At 31.4% G+C, this 16,449-nt stretch overlaps 1 protein-coding gene across 4 annotated transcripts in view; it reads right to left on the reverse strand.

Moving 5' to 3' along the window:
* The window catches only part of LOC143244545 (lysine-specific demethylase 2A-like), a 69,460-nt gene that overhangs the window by 2,703 nt on the left and 50,308 nt on the right, over positions 1 to 16,449 (reverse strand). For all 4 annotated transcript variants that reach the window (XM_076489451.1, XM_076489450.1, XM_076489452.1 and 1 more), the window contains 5 exons: positions 13,561 to 13,641; positions 8,619 to 8,846; positions 7,478 to 7,723; positions 1,937 to 2,134; positions 1,618 to 1,734 (listed from right to left, as the gene is read on the reverse strand). In XM_076489451.1, the coding sequence (XP_076345566.1) occupies positions 1,618 to 1,734; positions 1,937 to 2,134; positions 7,478 to 7,723; positions 8,619 to 8,846; positions 13,561 to 13,641 (870 nt within the window). The remainder of the gene's footprint in view (positions 1 to 1,617; positions 1,735 to 1,936; positions 2,135 to 7,477; positions 7,724 to 8,618; positions 8,847 to 13,560; positions 13,642 to 16,449) is intronic.

The raw sequence follows: 16,449 nt of genomic DNA on the forward strand, positions 1-16,449 counted from the left end.
AAAAGCACAGACAAAGCTATGCTGTAGATCAGTAATAATGAGAAACAGAAGAAAAATTACATTACTAAACTTACACTAAGTAACAAAATTAAAGCCACGCAAAATGCAACTGTGATTAACAAAAGAAAAAACTCGTTACTAGAGACTGCCTGATAATATATTTAGTTACTGCTTAAAAGAAAAAAGCCATATCCTAAAGCAATTTAGAGAGAAAGTGTGTAATTACTCCACAGCAAAGTATCTAAAAAAATTAGACAATCAACTGTAGATTGTTTCTCAAAAGTAACTTTACTACAAGAAACAAGCTTACTCATTTGAAGGTGCAATTTGTTCATGAATATATATTTCCATGACACCCAGACAGTTGTATAAAAAAAGAGAAAAATACAATAAACAAAAAACATTTTTATGTATAAGACGTATTCTACTTAAAATATATTACAGATTCATCAGCAGACTTCTCTAATTTTACAAGAATTTACTAGCTAGCTTGAGTCCTAGTAAGAAACTAAGGAAATACTAAATGGATATTTAAACCAAGAATTAATTTATAGAACAGATCCTGTAATTTTTTGAGGTCTGTCATCACACAAAAGGGACAATATCTTGGTCAATCAAAAAGATTTACAATAATTATGAGAAAAACATGAAGTAAATTTACATATGAAAAATAAGAATCATAATTCATTTTTAACCCAAGAGCTTCTATCACTCTTTGTAGATTTTTAAAGGTGAAACTATATGGCAACATTTTCAGAAGTTTTATTACTTGTTCTTGAGAAATACAAGATCCTTTTACTTTACAACTTCCATAAACAAGCTTAACTTACCAATACACATTATTTATGGGTTCACTAGGACACAAACAAACATAAAACCAAAGATTTTATGGAAATAACTAAACATAAAAACGTCAACTTAAATAACTGTGAAAGCTTCTTTTAAAATAGTTAAAACTGATTATTGTATTTCAGTATCAGTTTTGAGTCACTTTTCAGGAAATATGAAACATAATATGGATGTTGAATGGTCAGTTATTCCTTCTTATCACTGTAACTGAGACAAAATAAAAGTACTTTTAATACCTTGCAATCAGCATAAACCTATTATTTACATTACAAAGGTTTTCTGTAACAGTAATAAAAAATTACTCTTTATCTTTATATTCATATCACAATAAAGTATCATATTTTCATGTTGTTAATGCCAACATGCATTATATTAAGGGAATTTTGCATGCCTAAAAACTTAAAAGGTGAAGGGGGAACATTCTGAAAAACATTACAATTATATGAGACTAAAACCACTGAAATGTGGTTGCAGCTAATAAACCCATTATATTTCTCTTACCAAGTTTTAAATATCTAATAACACAAGAGTGATAAGGTAACTAAACTGGCCAAATGATTCACTGTTCAAACAGTAACATGATGAACATAAGAACAGTTCTTACAAAGATCATGTTAGTTAGTCTCAAATAGTAATAGTTTTTTTTTATAATTTTTCATGCTCCTCATGAAAACACCAGAAATATTCTGTTCACTTAGGAATAACACACTTTTTTTTCCTTGTTGCCTAAAGTTTCAGATGTAGTATAATATTAGATGTCTGACTCACCCCTATTTTATCTTCAGAAGTAAGTGACAGTTTTCTTGAAGTTTGTTTCTTCTCACTTTCTGTATCAGAACTGGAAGAGCTTTCTCTATCTTGTTGATTTGTACTCTCTAGTTTTATCTTCATAGGAAAACAACAGCTTTTATAAAAAATATGAAACCTCACATTTTACAACATAGTTCTTTTTAAAAGGATAAACTTAACATCTCTAAACTTGTATATTATAAAGACGGTTGTTAATCCCACTGTGTCGTAACCACAGCTAATGAACTATACTGAGTGATAAAAATTAAACATATCAGTTTTGAAATCATGTTACTACCTTTTTTTTGACAGGGCTGAAATCATTAGTTCCAAGAGCATTTTTCTCAGTGTTTCCTTCTGTTTCTTGGGAAATACTGGTAGTTGTTTTCAGGTTTCCATGTTCTTTGTAATTATTAGAAACCATCTCTGAGATTGTAGACTGAGTAGACCTTGGAGTTTCAGGATGTTTCTGACGACCACCTTTCACATGTCTTGGCTAAGCAAGAAAATAAAAACCAAATAAAAAACTGATTTTAATCACTCTTAAGTGTCAAAATATACAATATTCTAATTACTCTATATATACTAATTATTCCCTCAGGCCATTTCTAAGAAAAAGAAAAGAATGTATAGTTTTTAACTACACAACTTTCACCATACTTAATTGCAAAAGAAATATTTTACTCAATACTCACTCATTAGGTAGACTAGGATACGAATATGATAATAGTTGAAACATTATATTTTTGTAAGCCAAACATGAGTATAACAGTTGTTATGGTTTGAACATCTTTTGCTGACAATGCTCGATTATCATCGATAATATTTATCATGACAGACAGTGTCGTTGAAATACACTCTTCTACTGAGAAAACCCTTAATGAACCAAATAAAAATATATGTGTTTAAAACTACAACATGCCTAATACTATTTGTTTTATGATATATAATCACATAAGCAAAAGACGTTATCACCAGAACAAAAACAAGTTTGATTTTTAATTGTGTTTACTCCAATATGTTTAGAGGCAATGTTTCTTAACTTCAAAGTTCCAAATGCTCTGAATCAACAATAAGACTATTAAAAGTTTCTTATAATTCTTTAAAAACATATGTACACCCTACTGGTTTTATGCTTAATGACATTTTGGATACTTAGAATAATAAAACAAAAAATTATGAATTTATCAACATTAAATATGAACTTTTCATATGAAACACTACTGCTGCTGCTTCACACACTTTTGACTTCACAATTCTATTCTAAAATATGTTTAACCATTCAGTTTTTTAATAGGTTTATTTTAGGAAGATATTCAATTCTCAAATACAATTTTACTTAAGATAAATACAAAAATTAATCATTTTATATTTACAGTAACTATCTCGTATTCAATGTTTTAAGCAACAGAATGGCATACCTATAGGGGGTCATTTATTTTATTAATTTTTAAATTCAATTTTCATTGTGTTCAAGATTTCATCATTTAATTATTTAGATTGCTTAAAAATATTTTAGGTTGGTTGTTTGGTATTTATTGCTTCAAAGCAACTATGCTATCTGCACCAAAGAACCAGTAAAAAATATGAAAGTAAAATTATTCTAAAAATAAATAAAGTTAAAATGAAACAATGTCCAAATTTCATGTAAAACAGTTAAAGAGAATTATAAAAGCCAATGGCCAGTAAAACTTTGGACACTGTCACCATTACCAAAGAATGTCTAAATCGTGCCATCATTCGTGGTCGTAACAATGGTATGTCAGTAAAAGACAGCGAATTAAACTTGGGTGTCACAAAGGTTACACATTGCTGGAGCAGTCCCAGTTAAAAGAAAACAATGAATGTGACTAATATGTAGCCTAGTTAGGACAATTTCCTCCCTCTGATCCTTATAGAAACAAAATGACCAAAGAACAACAGAAGATTTGATTTGGAAAACACTTGCTACAATGTTGCTCATTCCAAGTTGACTACCAACTGGTGTGAAGTCAAGCCTTCAATACAGGACCATAGTCCATACATGGGATAGGCACGACTTTGACAGCACCAGAGCAGACAGAGTTATCCACAGTGTCAGCGACAGAAAGGAAAGAAAGGCAGTATTTTTATAGTTAAGCAATAAATAAAACAACTGAAATTTCCACAAAAATTATTTGTTTTGAATTCAACCAATAAAAATTAAAACAAAGAAGTTTCTAATATAAAACAATCAAAACACATTTTAAAAAATTTAATTAAAAACTTGTGAAAAATCTCATGATTGTTGTAACAGAAAAGCAAAGCTACATTCACTGATAACTGCATCTACAAAAAAAAACTTCAATAAAATCTACTCTGTGGTATAATGTTGTGAAGACAGCTCATTTTTAGAACTAAAATTTCAATAAATTCCTTTTTCTTGTGAATGGTGAACATTACTGAATATCAAGTATCAGTACATTGTTGTAAAAATGTCAGACAATTTCAAAAAAAAGCTGCAGGCCCAATAGCCTTCCACAGGAACAAGCAGTTATTTCTGCTAGTACCTATTAAAGCAAGTAATGAGGGCCAGAAACAAATGCCAAGTAACTAATCTAGTTTGTATTTAGCAGTAGTTAGTTAACTTGCAACTAAGTTACAATTGAAATTTTAATGACAATGTATGCAACTGATTTGTACAAATAGTATTTTTAATGTTACTTTAGTTTTGCAATTCCTGAGTGAAAAGTTACTATGACAGAGGGGTAACTATCACACTTAAATTCTATTGTGGACAGAGAATGTAGTAAAAATCAAAGCCACTTGTGGGTTTGAACATGTAGTCTGTTCCACTTATGCAGTTGTTGTTTTTTCATGACTGGTTTCTCACTTTCTGGAATTATATCCTTTTCTGTGTTCTGCAACAGGTATAATTTCCTTTATCTGGTAATGCTATAATGCATGATTTTATTTCAAGATTTTTTCCTCAATAGCTTATGGTGCCATTTTTTTTTGTTCATTTAAATAAATGATTTTTTTTTCTGTAGTTCTGTATTTTAATGGAAATACACAAATAATTCAATAAGTTATTCGGAAACAAACAAAATAAACAATTTTATTTTAGAACATGAAAGAAGAAAAGATATCAGACTTTTATTTAGGACTAAAACGAGACTGTTAGATATTCTCTAAAGAATAATTAACTTATAAAACAGGTATCTTTATGAAATAATCATTTTTAATCTTTTCAACACACATTTACTTATTTAAAACAAAATTTTTCTGCACTACCCATACTGCCATGGGTCAAAGACAATGTCATCATATTTGTTGACTTGCATTCAAAATTTTATTTAACTATTATTTTATGAATTTGTCAATAAGTTGTTGTGAAATTGTACATCATAGTCAAACTTTAATATTATACATTTCTTAATTTAAAAGTAAATATTAAAAGAACATATCCAAATATTGATTTCTGTGTGTCATGTGGTTTATTAAATGCAGCATTGGTTCAAATTATATTTGTGATATCTATATACAAAGTCTATAGTTTTGTACAAATTAGTAACTCAAATTACCTATATTGGCAAGCTAGGATATAAAATAAGAATCTTTTATACTTGCTGAGATATTTCTTCATGCACTAAATCAAACACAATGGCTTCGTTCACCTCTTTACATTTTTTGAGACACTTGATCAAATAAATCTTTCTGTTGAAACATGAATAACCAGTCAAACTCTCAGAATGTCCCACAGTGGTTATCTGAGCCTCTGCAAATTATATGTTAGGGAATCCTTTCTTTTTTACTTTGGATTCAGAGAAGGTATATGTTGACACTTTACTGAGCTTAAGATTTCATATTTGTTTTATATCCAAATAGAGTTTCTTAGTTATTAAGTTTGATACACTATAGCAGAATTCTAATATAAAATTTTAAGAATTTTGGTTACTTCAAATATACATATAAAACCTAAGAAAATATTTTGTTTCATATCCTCCAGAGTGCAAAATTTGAAAATGCTTAGCAACCTAAAGCAAGCATCAAACAAGTATTAAGTTATTTACTGAGAGAGATAACTGTTTGCTATACATTTTTATTTACTGTTGTGTTTTTTAATGAAAATATGTGTAAGAACTTATTTGTAAATAGTAATAACGTATATAACGTATATCATGTATTATAACTGAAATGTGATTGTATGTTACAAAACACAGCCAAAACAGATAACTTTGTAAAGGCCAATTTTAATATCTTGGACATGGGGTAACACAAGTGCACGTGAACATCACTACAATTTCTGCAATGTTAGCCAGGTATGGCTGAAAGGTAAAAATAATAAATATATATTGATATTTTAGGAGAATTAAGATACTTAGAATAAATATGTGTTTTCATGTTATTACATGTAATCACTGAAGAAAAAAATTGTAATTTATATTTATTTCCTAATTTTTATGGTGATCACAAGGTTGGTCAAACTGACAGACCCAATATACAGAGTGGCCCGTAAGGCCCTACCCATCCATATGTTATGTTATATTCAATTATGCATGTATTATGAATTTGTTTCTTTTTTACCAGAGAAATATGGCCGATGTAAGCCCATTTACACTTGAAGAGCGTATTGTGACAAGTACGTGGGTACATGAGCACAAGAATACTGGCGAGAATAAGGGACAGCACACAAATACACTGGATACATAAGATATATGGATGGGTAGGGACTTACGGGCCACCCTGTAGTTTGGGTAGAGAAAATAACAGACAAAATATGTTTTGTTGAAAACATATGTTTAAATGTATCTAGGAGGTTTGGAAGGTTACACAAATAATGTTCAAAATTTTTGGGACGAAGTTTTTTAATTGTAACAAGAAAATCACTTTACATTTGGATGAGTGTCAAAATAGACTCAATATTTTCATAAACAAATATTTAGAAAAATATTCCATTAAAATAGCTGATTTTTTTGTGTACAAAACTTTTAATCGTTACTAAAAGTATACCAAATTTTGGAGATACACGTGCTTCTTTAAAAAGTTATAGTATAAATGTGTATACAAACTCATTTATTTTATACTAAACCTGTCGGTAAAGGGTTCAAAGAAAACTAAATATATTTTTTTGATTTTTACATAAAATGAGATTAACGCACAGAAACCTATGTGAAACTATGAATACCTCTGGTTCTTGCACATATAAATGTAGTTTCATTCTTAATTTCTAAAGCAATGTAGATTCTATTTACATAACATACTGCTTTTTCTTCTCACACCAGCATGATGATAAGTTTAGAGATGGTTTTAATGGGTAACAAAGAAAACATTATTACATTTTTAACATAACACATTTAATGTTTGAACTACATTTCTTCAACATCTAAATCTTGTTGAAACATTGTACATTTGTTACCATGTTAAAACTTGTTACAAAGTTTTCTTTGTTACCAGTTTCTAAATTTTACTCGTCTCAAAGTGAGTTCCACATCATCGAGTATGTGAATAATTAAACAATTTTAAAATAAAAACCTGTCAAATCTTCAACCACTCAAATATGCTTTATATTATGCTTATTTGAAGGATATTATTTTAAATTAAATAGACATTATTAATTAAGGTTCTCTAAAATTTGTTTTATCATTACTTGTGGCCATAAGGTCAGAAGCTATGTTTTTATCCTATTTCTTTATATTTTTAAATAAATTGCAAATTCTTTCCTGTTAATAAAGCTTGAACCATTTTCATTAGAATTTATTAAAAGTATTAGAATGTTGACAGGTAGCTTTTTGAATGAAATAAAACTAATTTAAACCCTGTTGCTTTTATGCTGTGAAAACAACAAAAACCATCTGTTTATAAAACAAAAGCTATGTACCTTTATTTGTTCTGGTTTTCCATCCCTACAACATTTTGGACATTCCCAACTGTTAGGGAGATCATCGTTGAAAGAGCCCTCTGGAGGAAGTTCTGGAAAGCGTTCCCGTAGACACGTTGGATGTACAATTTCCCAACACTGTGAGCACTCCATGAGACTTGCTAACTCATTATCTTGTGGGTTACTCACTTTTTCCCAGCCATCTCGACCACAGATCATGCAACATGCTGTATGAGGTAGTACAGGCTGTTTAAAAATAAGAACTCTTTTTTCAATATCAATATTTCTTTTAAAATGAGTATGAATAAAATGATTAACTTCACAAGTGACAGCCAGATATTTTGTGTAGGATTCTTATTAACATAAACTTCATTTTAAACCCATAATTTTTTGCATGTTCTGTGGAATTATTTTCATGATGTCCTCATAATTATTACCATACCTTAAAAAATTTCCAGTCAATTAATAAAAGGTGGAATTTGTATGATTTAAATTAGGTTTCAGCTAAATAGACAACTTTTATCACACGCTATCACATTTCAATGGGTAAATCATTATTTTTGGGCATATGCCAGCAGCATCCAAGTCATTTTAAGGAGTTAAAGGGATTATTTATAATTCATAAACTTCATACAGCAAAAGTATTAGCCTCTGAGACCCCAAATATTAAGTCTGAAAGAAAGTTCTCTTTAAGATTCAACACAAGCTTGTTAGAAATATTTATCTTTACTGGTGAAAATTCAACAACAAATACACATATAGACTTTCTTTTTGTTCCCGATGGTATGCCAGTTCATAGTTTTGGTTTCTTTACAAGATTTAAAATATTACAATTTACTTGATATAAAAACAGTTTAAGAACTGTATTTTAAGGCTATATTTACAATAAAACTTAACAGAGACTGATAAAAATGAAATAATATACACATATTTTAAGAACTTATTATTTTCAATTACAATCAAATAAATAAAAAAAGCATAAAAACAAATACTCTTTAGCTTCTATATCGTATACATAGAATCACTTGCTTCCCACAATATAATAATTTCTTATTGAAGCACATCTGACTAACACCCAAGGAAATAAAATCATTGGTATCAGATAAAATGGTACTAAAATATATGATACAAGATGTCTTACTGCCATGCACTGTCGACTGATACACGACTGCTTCATTCTGCCTGGTCCACCAAATTTTTTCATATCTTTACAGAAGTGACATTCTCCACAATCAGACCTTAAACAGGCCTCACACTTCTTGCACCGTGTTCGTCGTCGTCTAGCATTGTTATTGTTACCACTGTTCTTCCCTCCAGACTTTCCTTTTGTTCCTGATGGTATGTTAGTTCGTGGTTTCGGTTTTGGTTTCTTTATAGGATATAAAATAACACAATTTACTTGATATAAAACAGTTTAAGAAAAAGTTATTCTGGCTGTATTCTTACAATAAAACTTTACAAAATATTTCTAATTTTGATTGATTGATTTAGTGTTTTATGGCACAAAGCAGCTTGGCTATCTGCGCCAAATGTCCGGTAAAAAGGTAAAAATAAATTAAATGTAGTAAAATACATAAAAGGAAATGAATGTAAAACAGAAAAAGCATAAAACCAATGTTGACACCTAGTCTACAATGTTAAAAGAGAAAGCAGAGTAAGAGAAGTTGTAAAGGATTTTCTCCAGCATAATGGTAATGATCATAACCTGCCAGGAAGACTAACAGGTAAATACAAAAACCACTGTCAGTCACCCGAAGTTTGCCTTTCCAGTCCTGGTTTCAGTCATAACAGCCATTATCAAAAGGTAAATTAAGAAAAGTTTTAAAAGTAATGAAGCAAAATGTCCAGAAAAAGGTAAAAGTAATAAAATTCATAAAAGGAAATGATGGTAAAAACAAAACAGCAATTAAAAACAAAATGGCATAAAACCAAAATGTTGACATCCAGTCCACAAAGTTGTAAAGGACTTTCTGTAGCATAATGGTAATGATCATAACCCGCCAGGAAGACTAACAAATAAGTACAAGAACCATCGTCAGTCACTTGAAGTTGGTCTTTCCAGTCCTGGTTCCGGGTTATGTGTCATTATGGCCAGTACCAAAAGGTAAAGTAATAAAAGTGTTAAAAAACATGCAGCAAAATTGTAATAACAATTCGCCAGGACGACTAACGGGTAGTTCAAACAGCAGCATTAGTCACCTGAAGTTGGCCTTTCCAGTCCTGGTGTAGAGTTATTTAATGTTACGGCCATTTTCCAATTTCAAATTGAACTAGAGAGATTGAGACTCTTAAAAGGGAACCACAATAAAAAAGGTTTAATGTATAAATTAAAAAACTTAAATGGCATTAAACAGATTAATGGCCATTAAAAAACAAAAAACTTTATCAAGGTGGACAGTGTCACCGTCACCAATAACACTGTCCAATGTTACGGACAAACCTTGGGACAGAACATGTTTAAAATAGTGCCGTCGTTGAGAGTCGTAACGATGGCAAGAAAGTGAAATGTGGATTACAGTAATTTGAGTGTTACACAAACTACACACTGGTGCAACAGTTCCAGATAAAAGAAAACAGTGAGTTAAAAAACTGTGCCCAATGCGTAGTCAAGTTAGAACAACTTGAAGAACAACTTACGGAAGTTAGACGGCCAAAGCCCAATATAGGGTTTTATTTGGAAAATCCTGTTGTCACGTTGCTCACTCTAAGTTGACTGCCAGCCAAGCCTTGAATACAGGACCACAGTCCATGTACGGATTAGGCACAGTGGTGATAGTGCCAGAGCAGATAGATTTAGCTGCCGCGTCTGCAAGCTCATTCCCGCGAATACCAACGTGGTCTGGTATCCAGAAAAACTGGATAGAAGTAGATGTTAATGAGAAATGGGCCAGTCGGTTTTGAATATCAGCGAGAACAAGGTGTGAGCCAACGTGAAGCGATTCTATGGCAAGTAGAGAATCAGTGTTTTGATGTCATCCAGATTAGAACATAAACCTTGACAATTCCATTGTATCAAAGTGGCCATTTTTACTGACAGGTAGGCGAAGTGGCTGGAGCACCCTTCTGTTTACGACCATGTCTTTTTTCCTTACTGTCCTTATTTGGAGGAGGTCTATCGACCTCCATGGAACCTGCCCTGGGTCGATTTGGCAGGTCTTTGTTGTTGGAAGGGGATTCCAGTGACTGAGGAGACAAACGAATGATTGTTTTGCATCTTGGGGTAGGAGAAAAAGATGTATCTGAAGAAATGCCTGTATTTGAAACCAAAGGATGTGGATCTTGGGGTTTGTTGAAATGTATGGGAGGAAGAGAGATTAATGTAGAAGTTGATTCATCAACCTTTTTAACCACTGAGGGCAAAAGGCTTTTCATATGTTTTGAAAACGATTCTCTTGGAGGCACAGAGAGATCTGTCTGCAATCCCACTGTAGTTGTGGAACGAAATGCAGCAGCATATGTCCGAGATGAAGTGACAGACAGCAAGTTCTGCACAATGTGGGTCCGTGTCACACTCATAGGCATCGTGGTCCTTGCCACCACAACAAGCAGATGTCAGGGAACCATGACATGACGTCTTAGAGTGGCCGAACCTCTGACATTGGAAACATTGGAGAGGGTTTGGAATGTATGGCCATACCCTGCAATTTAGATAACCTGCCTTGATGGTGGCTGGTGCACGTGGTGATGTAAATGGCATGTGAATGTGAATGGAGATGCACCTCACTACAGAAACTCCTTCTTCGAGACGTGGTCGTTTACCTATTGACTGTTTTTTCACTATTTTATTTAAATTTTCCATAAGAGGATTCATAGGAAAAAAGGAAAATTTCAATACCCACTAAAACCACCCACCATCGAGCCCCTCGAGGGGATGCACTACAATGTCATGCAAGGACATTGCAGCAACGCCAGGGTTTCATGAGCACTATACCCAAACACCAGCATCAGACACAATGTCCACAACACCCGTTGCGAACTTCCAACACTGGTACTTGGTTGACTCTAGCCCAAGTGGACCAGCTGACTGACCCAAGGGGTCCACCCAAAGGCTGCCCGTCTACAGGAATTCAAGGCCAAAGAGATGTGTTAGGGTTGGACCCCTCAACCACCAGGATCCTCTCCTCCCCTTCACGGGTCGCCACGCACAGCAAACACGTGGGTGGATGTTTACATCCCAGAGGAGGTAACCAGAAAGAACAGAAACTTCCCTGGGAGGTCCCCTCACTACGTACAGGAATCCACACCAAGGGGTCTAAATTTGATATTATTCTGAAACGTTATTTAAACACATAACAGCAATATTCATGGCAGAATTAGGCTAGCTGTATTAAGAATAAAAATTAGCTCAAAAGTTGATGATTTGTAAAGCTGGACAATAAAATAAATTACCTATGAAGAGTAATTATAATGATTTGACACACACTTTCTGATTATTCAAAATTATGATTAAATCCATTAACTGATATCATTTTTTCCAAATATTACTGTTTTCAGTTATTCCAACAACCAATTGATCAAAATTATGATTGAATGGAATGTCTCAAAAATTATTTAATCAAAATTAGGGATATATTATTCCAACTATCAGAGTATCTGAAATGTTGCTTTCATGTTTGTTGTTAAACCAAAACCTATATAATGGGCTACCTATAACCTGTCCAACTGAAGCTATAATTTTTTCTAATTCAAGTTTGTTAATCTTTGGTGATTTAGAGGTGGGAGCAGGCTCATGATTTCAGGGTCATCTACTGCCATCAAACTAGCTCACCTGGTCAGCAGCACCCACCACCTTTTTATATGTATGTATATTAGTGAAATTAAATAATTACATTTAAATGTAATACATCACCCTTCACTACTTGCAGACAATTGTGGGAAGGTGACTGCTCTCCCAAGTTAAAATCAGATAAACATAAAATGTGAAAATTTTTTTTTAAAGTTTTCAATAAATATAGGCAAATCCAGATATGTTTACTTTAACTTACAGATATATAGATGATTTAATTAGCATAAATAATTCTGAAATATATAGTTATTGACACCATTTATCCAGTAAAATTAGAAACTGAAAATACTTCAATTAGTTAAAAATAAGGTAATTTAAGAACTTCGCACTACTTTATACAGATGTACACCTCGAGCCACATATAAAAGCACAACAGTCATAGTAAACTTAGTGTGCTGATATTGTTCAATGTCACGTTAATTAGTGCCTCTTCAATACTGGGGGAAGACATGCTTACTTCAAGATGTTTCATCTTTCTTACCCCCAAATGGTAATACCTTACTTTCCATTTTATTTTAATTTTCACTTTTTTCACCCATATTTTTATGTTTATCTTTTTCTTATTTTAATATGGGAGAGCAGTCATCTTCCCACAACTGTCTGTGGGCAGGAAGGGTGATATAGATGTGCAACGTCATGGGCTTGAGCACCTACATTTCACTCTCCTAATTTCTAATCTTCTTATCCGAGACTAGCAAATTGGAGGTTAAGACTGATCGATGATGTATCCCACTGCAGTGTGGGTCCTACTTCTTCAGTCACCTCCAAAACCTGGGATACATTTTACAATCCCACGTTGTAGCTTGTACCCTAGAATCTTTTTTTAAAAAATGCAGTGTATTTTGTTTAATTTTAATGTGTTTTGTTCTGGCTTAAACATTCATGGTTATATATACACACATATATACTATGGTTTCAAAACAATGTATTGGTCAATTAGTCAAATGTAATAGATTAATACAACCATCAATTCCTAATTAGCACAATCATCACATTCCCAGCTTTAATGACAAGAAAGTCTTCCAAGTGTTATTCTAAATCAAACATGTGTAACACTATAAAGGGTATAAAGTAAAATGCAAATCAAAAAATGTGCTTTTAACCCAAAGCTTCACAATGCTCTATCCAATTGAGTATCAAAACCAAATTTTTGTGTTATAAGCCTTCACACTTACTGCTTAGCTACAAGGGTACACAAGTATTTAATAAACTTATACATGCTGTGTTTTATTGAACAAATGACTAATATCTTTATATAAATTTATACAAGAGAAAAAAATCAGTTTTCAGACCTTACCTTAGATTCTGGCCACCACAGAACAGGTTTACCTGTACAAGACATGTGAGGATTATCATTTTTGTGGTCTCTAAGCAGAACCTGAAACACAAATCAATGAATAACAGGACCTTTAATATAATAAATCATAAATACTCAAATCTGAGGTTCAAGTGTTTTCATTTGCTACAACAATAATGTAAACTAGTAGTAAGTTCTGGGAAACAAAGGAATAAAACTAGGTATGTTGTAAAGTTCAAACTAAAACAATAAATATCTAAAAACCTGAAGATGTTAATTTACCAATTATTCTTAGATTTTAAAATACATTTATTCTTCCTAAGCAAAGCAGTTAATGTTAATCCTATAAGTACAAGAACCCCTGTACTTTGCATGTCACAAGTTTACTTTGTTAAATTCAAAATTTAATTAATTAATCCTACTATTAATGTACACCAATGAATTAGAATTGAAATTTACATTACAGTTCAAACTTTTAATTTCTTTAGTTAAATTTTATTTTTTTTGTCTCTGTAACTTAAATAGTTCTTTCTGTATATTATACTCCAACATATAAACAGAATCTAGGTTAATTGCTCTATTAACACATTCTTCTTTTTTCAAGTCACTTATGAAATGCTGGGAGAAAAGAGAAATAAATTTGAATTCTTGATAGATGCCACACCTACAGATAGCTGCAATTTCTCAAGCAATTATACTTGGTTGACCTAGATGTTTGTAACAAATAGAAAGAGCACATTTTGAAATATTATTTCCCAACAGTCACTTTAAAATTGTATGAAGAATTCCATAGCAAACCTGTCAAATAACTTCAGCATCACTGTGGCTTGTATCCATGCTAGTGCTTAGAGTTATTTCAAACCTACAAATATGTTAGTTAGATAGAAGAGTAAATTTTATTTAGGTTTTAATTATGAATTTTTGTTAATTATGTGTTAGCTATGTTTCAAAATGCATATTAGAAACATTTGATAATTTTGTTGAACATAAACCAAATTGCCACAGTGGTTTCAGTGCAGCAGGTAAAAGATTCAACATTCTGACAACAGCTAAGGAAGCACTGCCAAGTAAACCCAAAGAATGCTTGTTGATACATCAGGATAAGTAGTAATGCTAAACGATATGAAAGGAAAACAAAACATAAAAAATAAAAACTTACAGTTAACTCTTTTGCAATGGGCTCTGTATAATATGATTTTAAATATACATCTGCACACATTAAGAATTTATAGTATAAATAGTATAACTTCTGATGCAGAACATGTACCATTACAAAATTTGGTAGGCTTTTAGTATAGTTTGCAACTTTTTTGTACATAAAAACCTGATTTTTAATGGAGTATTTTTACCAAAGATTTGTTTGTAAAATACTGAATCAGTCCAAACGCCAAGTTATTTCATGTTATGATTTTAAAAAAAACTAATCTTTGCCCCAAAAATCTCAAATATTATCCGTGTAATTCATAAAACCTCCTGAATATATGTCAAATGTTTGTTTTCAGTAGGACTTTATTTCTGTTAGTTATTTTCTCTACCCTATGTGAAATCTGACTTCATAACCATCATAAAAGAATTAAGAAATACATTTATATAAATTATGCTTTTCTTTCTAGTAGAAAATACATTATAAAACAATATCTGTAAATCTGAAAATGTTAATTTACCAAATATTCTAGCTTTTAAAATATATTTATTCTTTCCAAGATAGTTCTAAGTAGCACAAGTCTCATAACATTATATATTTATACGTATATTCTTTATTGTATTGATCCTTCAGTCACTCTTAGCTAACATTACAAAACTTGCATTGATGCAGTGCACGTAAACTTACGTTAGTGTATAACATAAAACTAACCTTTAGTTTTTACAAACTGACCCTGTTTTAGTGGATTAATATTTTGCAACATTTCACTTATTTTACATTACACATGTATACAGATTATTACTAATTAGAAATAAGTTATTAAACTTATTTTTCTTAAAGTCTAGAAAGTTAATCAATAAGTAAAGTAAACAATTATCTTTTCAAGCTACAATCTTTGAACTTGGTTGTTGCTGGACGTAGATTGCTAAGCCCTTCAAAATTTCACACACGAAGGATATGAAACAAAATTTCTTTTAGATTTATATATACAGTTGAATAATCATAAACTCATAAATTACTGTATCAATACCACAGAATTCCACTCTAATTTATGAAGCTTAGTAACTAAGATGTATTTAGATTTTACAAGATATGAAACTTTGAGCAAGCTAAAAATACAACCTACCTTCTTGAAATCTTGGTTTGAAAGAGTGTGATAGCCTTTTCACAGACTAAAGTGGCTGAGAAAATCACTAGGGGAACATTATAAGTTGTTAAGTAGTTAATCACGCTATATATTGAAGTAAATGTTTATAAATGACCTTTTCCAAATATAGAAAGAGGTGAACAGGTTCTCTGTGTGTTTCATTCAGTACATAAGACATATCTCAGAAAAATAAAAACATACAAGATTTTTATATTATAGCTTGTCAATATTGGAAATCTGAGTTCCTAATTTGTATGAAACTACTGATTTAGTATTTTGAGATCATAAACATCTAATCTTAACCAGTGCTATATTCAACATTGCAAGTGACTCATAAAAGTTGATATTTAGGTACGTTCTTGTAATATTTACTTTTAAATTAAGAAATTGACACATATATATTAAAGTTTGAATTATAATCTACAATTTTATATCAAACTTACTGACAAAAATTCATAAAATAGTATTTCAATCAAATTTTGAGTGCAAGTGAACAATTGTGATGGCATGGCCTCTGACCCTTGACCTGTTACAAACGGGTAAAGACATTCAAAATTATTTGATGAAAAATTCAAAGGTGCATTATTATATTTTTAAT

This window comes from Tachypleus tridentatus, chromosome 2, assembly GCF_004210375.1.
Source record: "Tachypleus tridentatus isolate NWPU-2018 chromosome 2, ASM421037v1, whole genome shotgun sequence".
Classification (NCBI taxonomy): domain Eukaryota; kingdom Metazoa; phylum Arthropoda; class Merostomata; order Xiphosura; family Limulidae; genus Tachypleus; species Tachypleus tridentatus.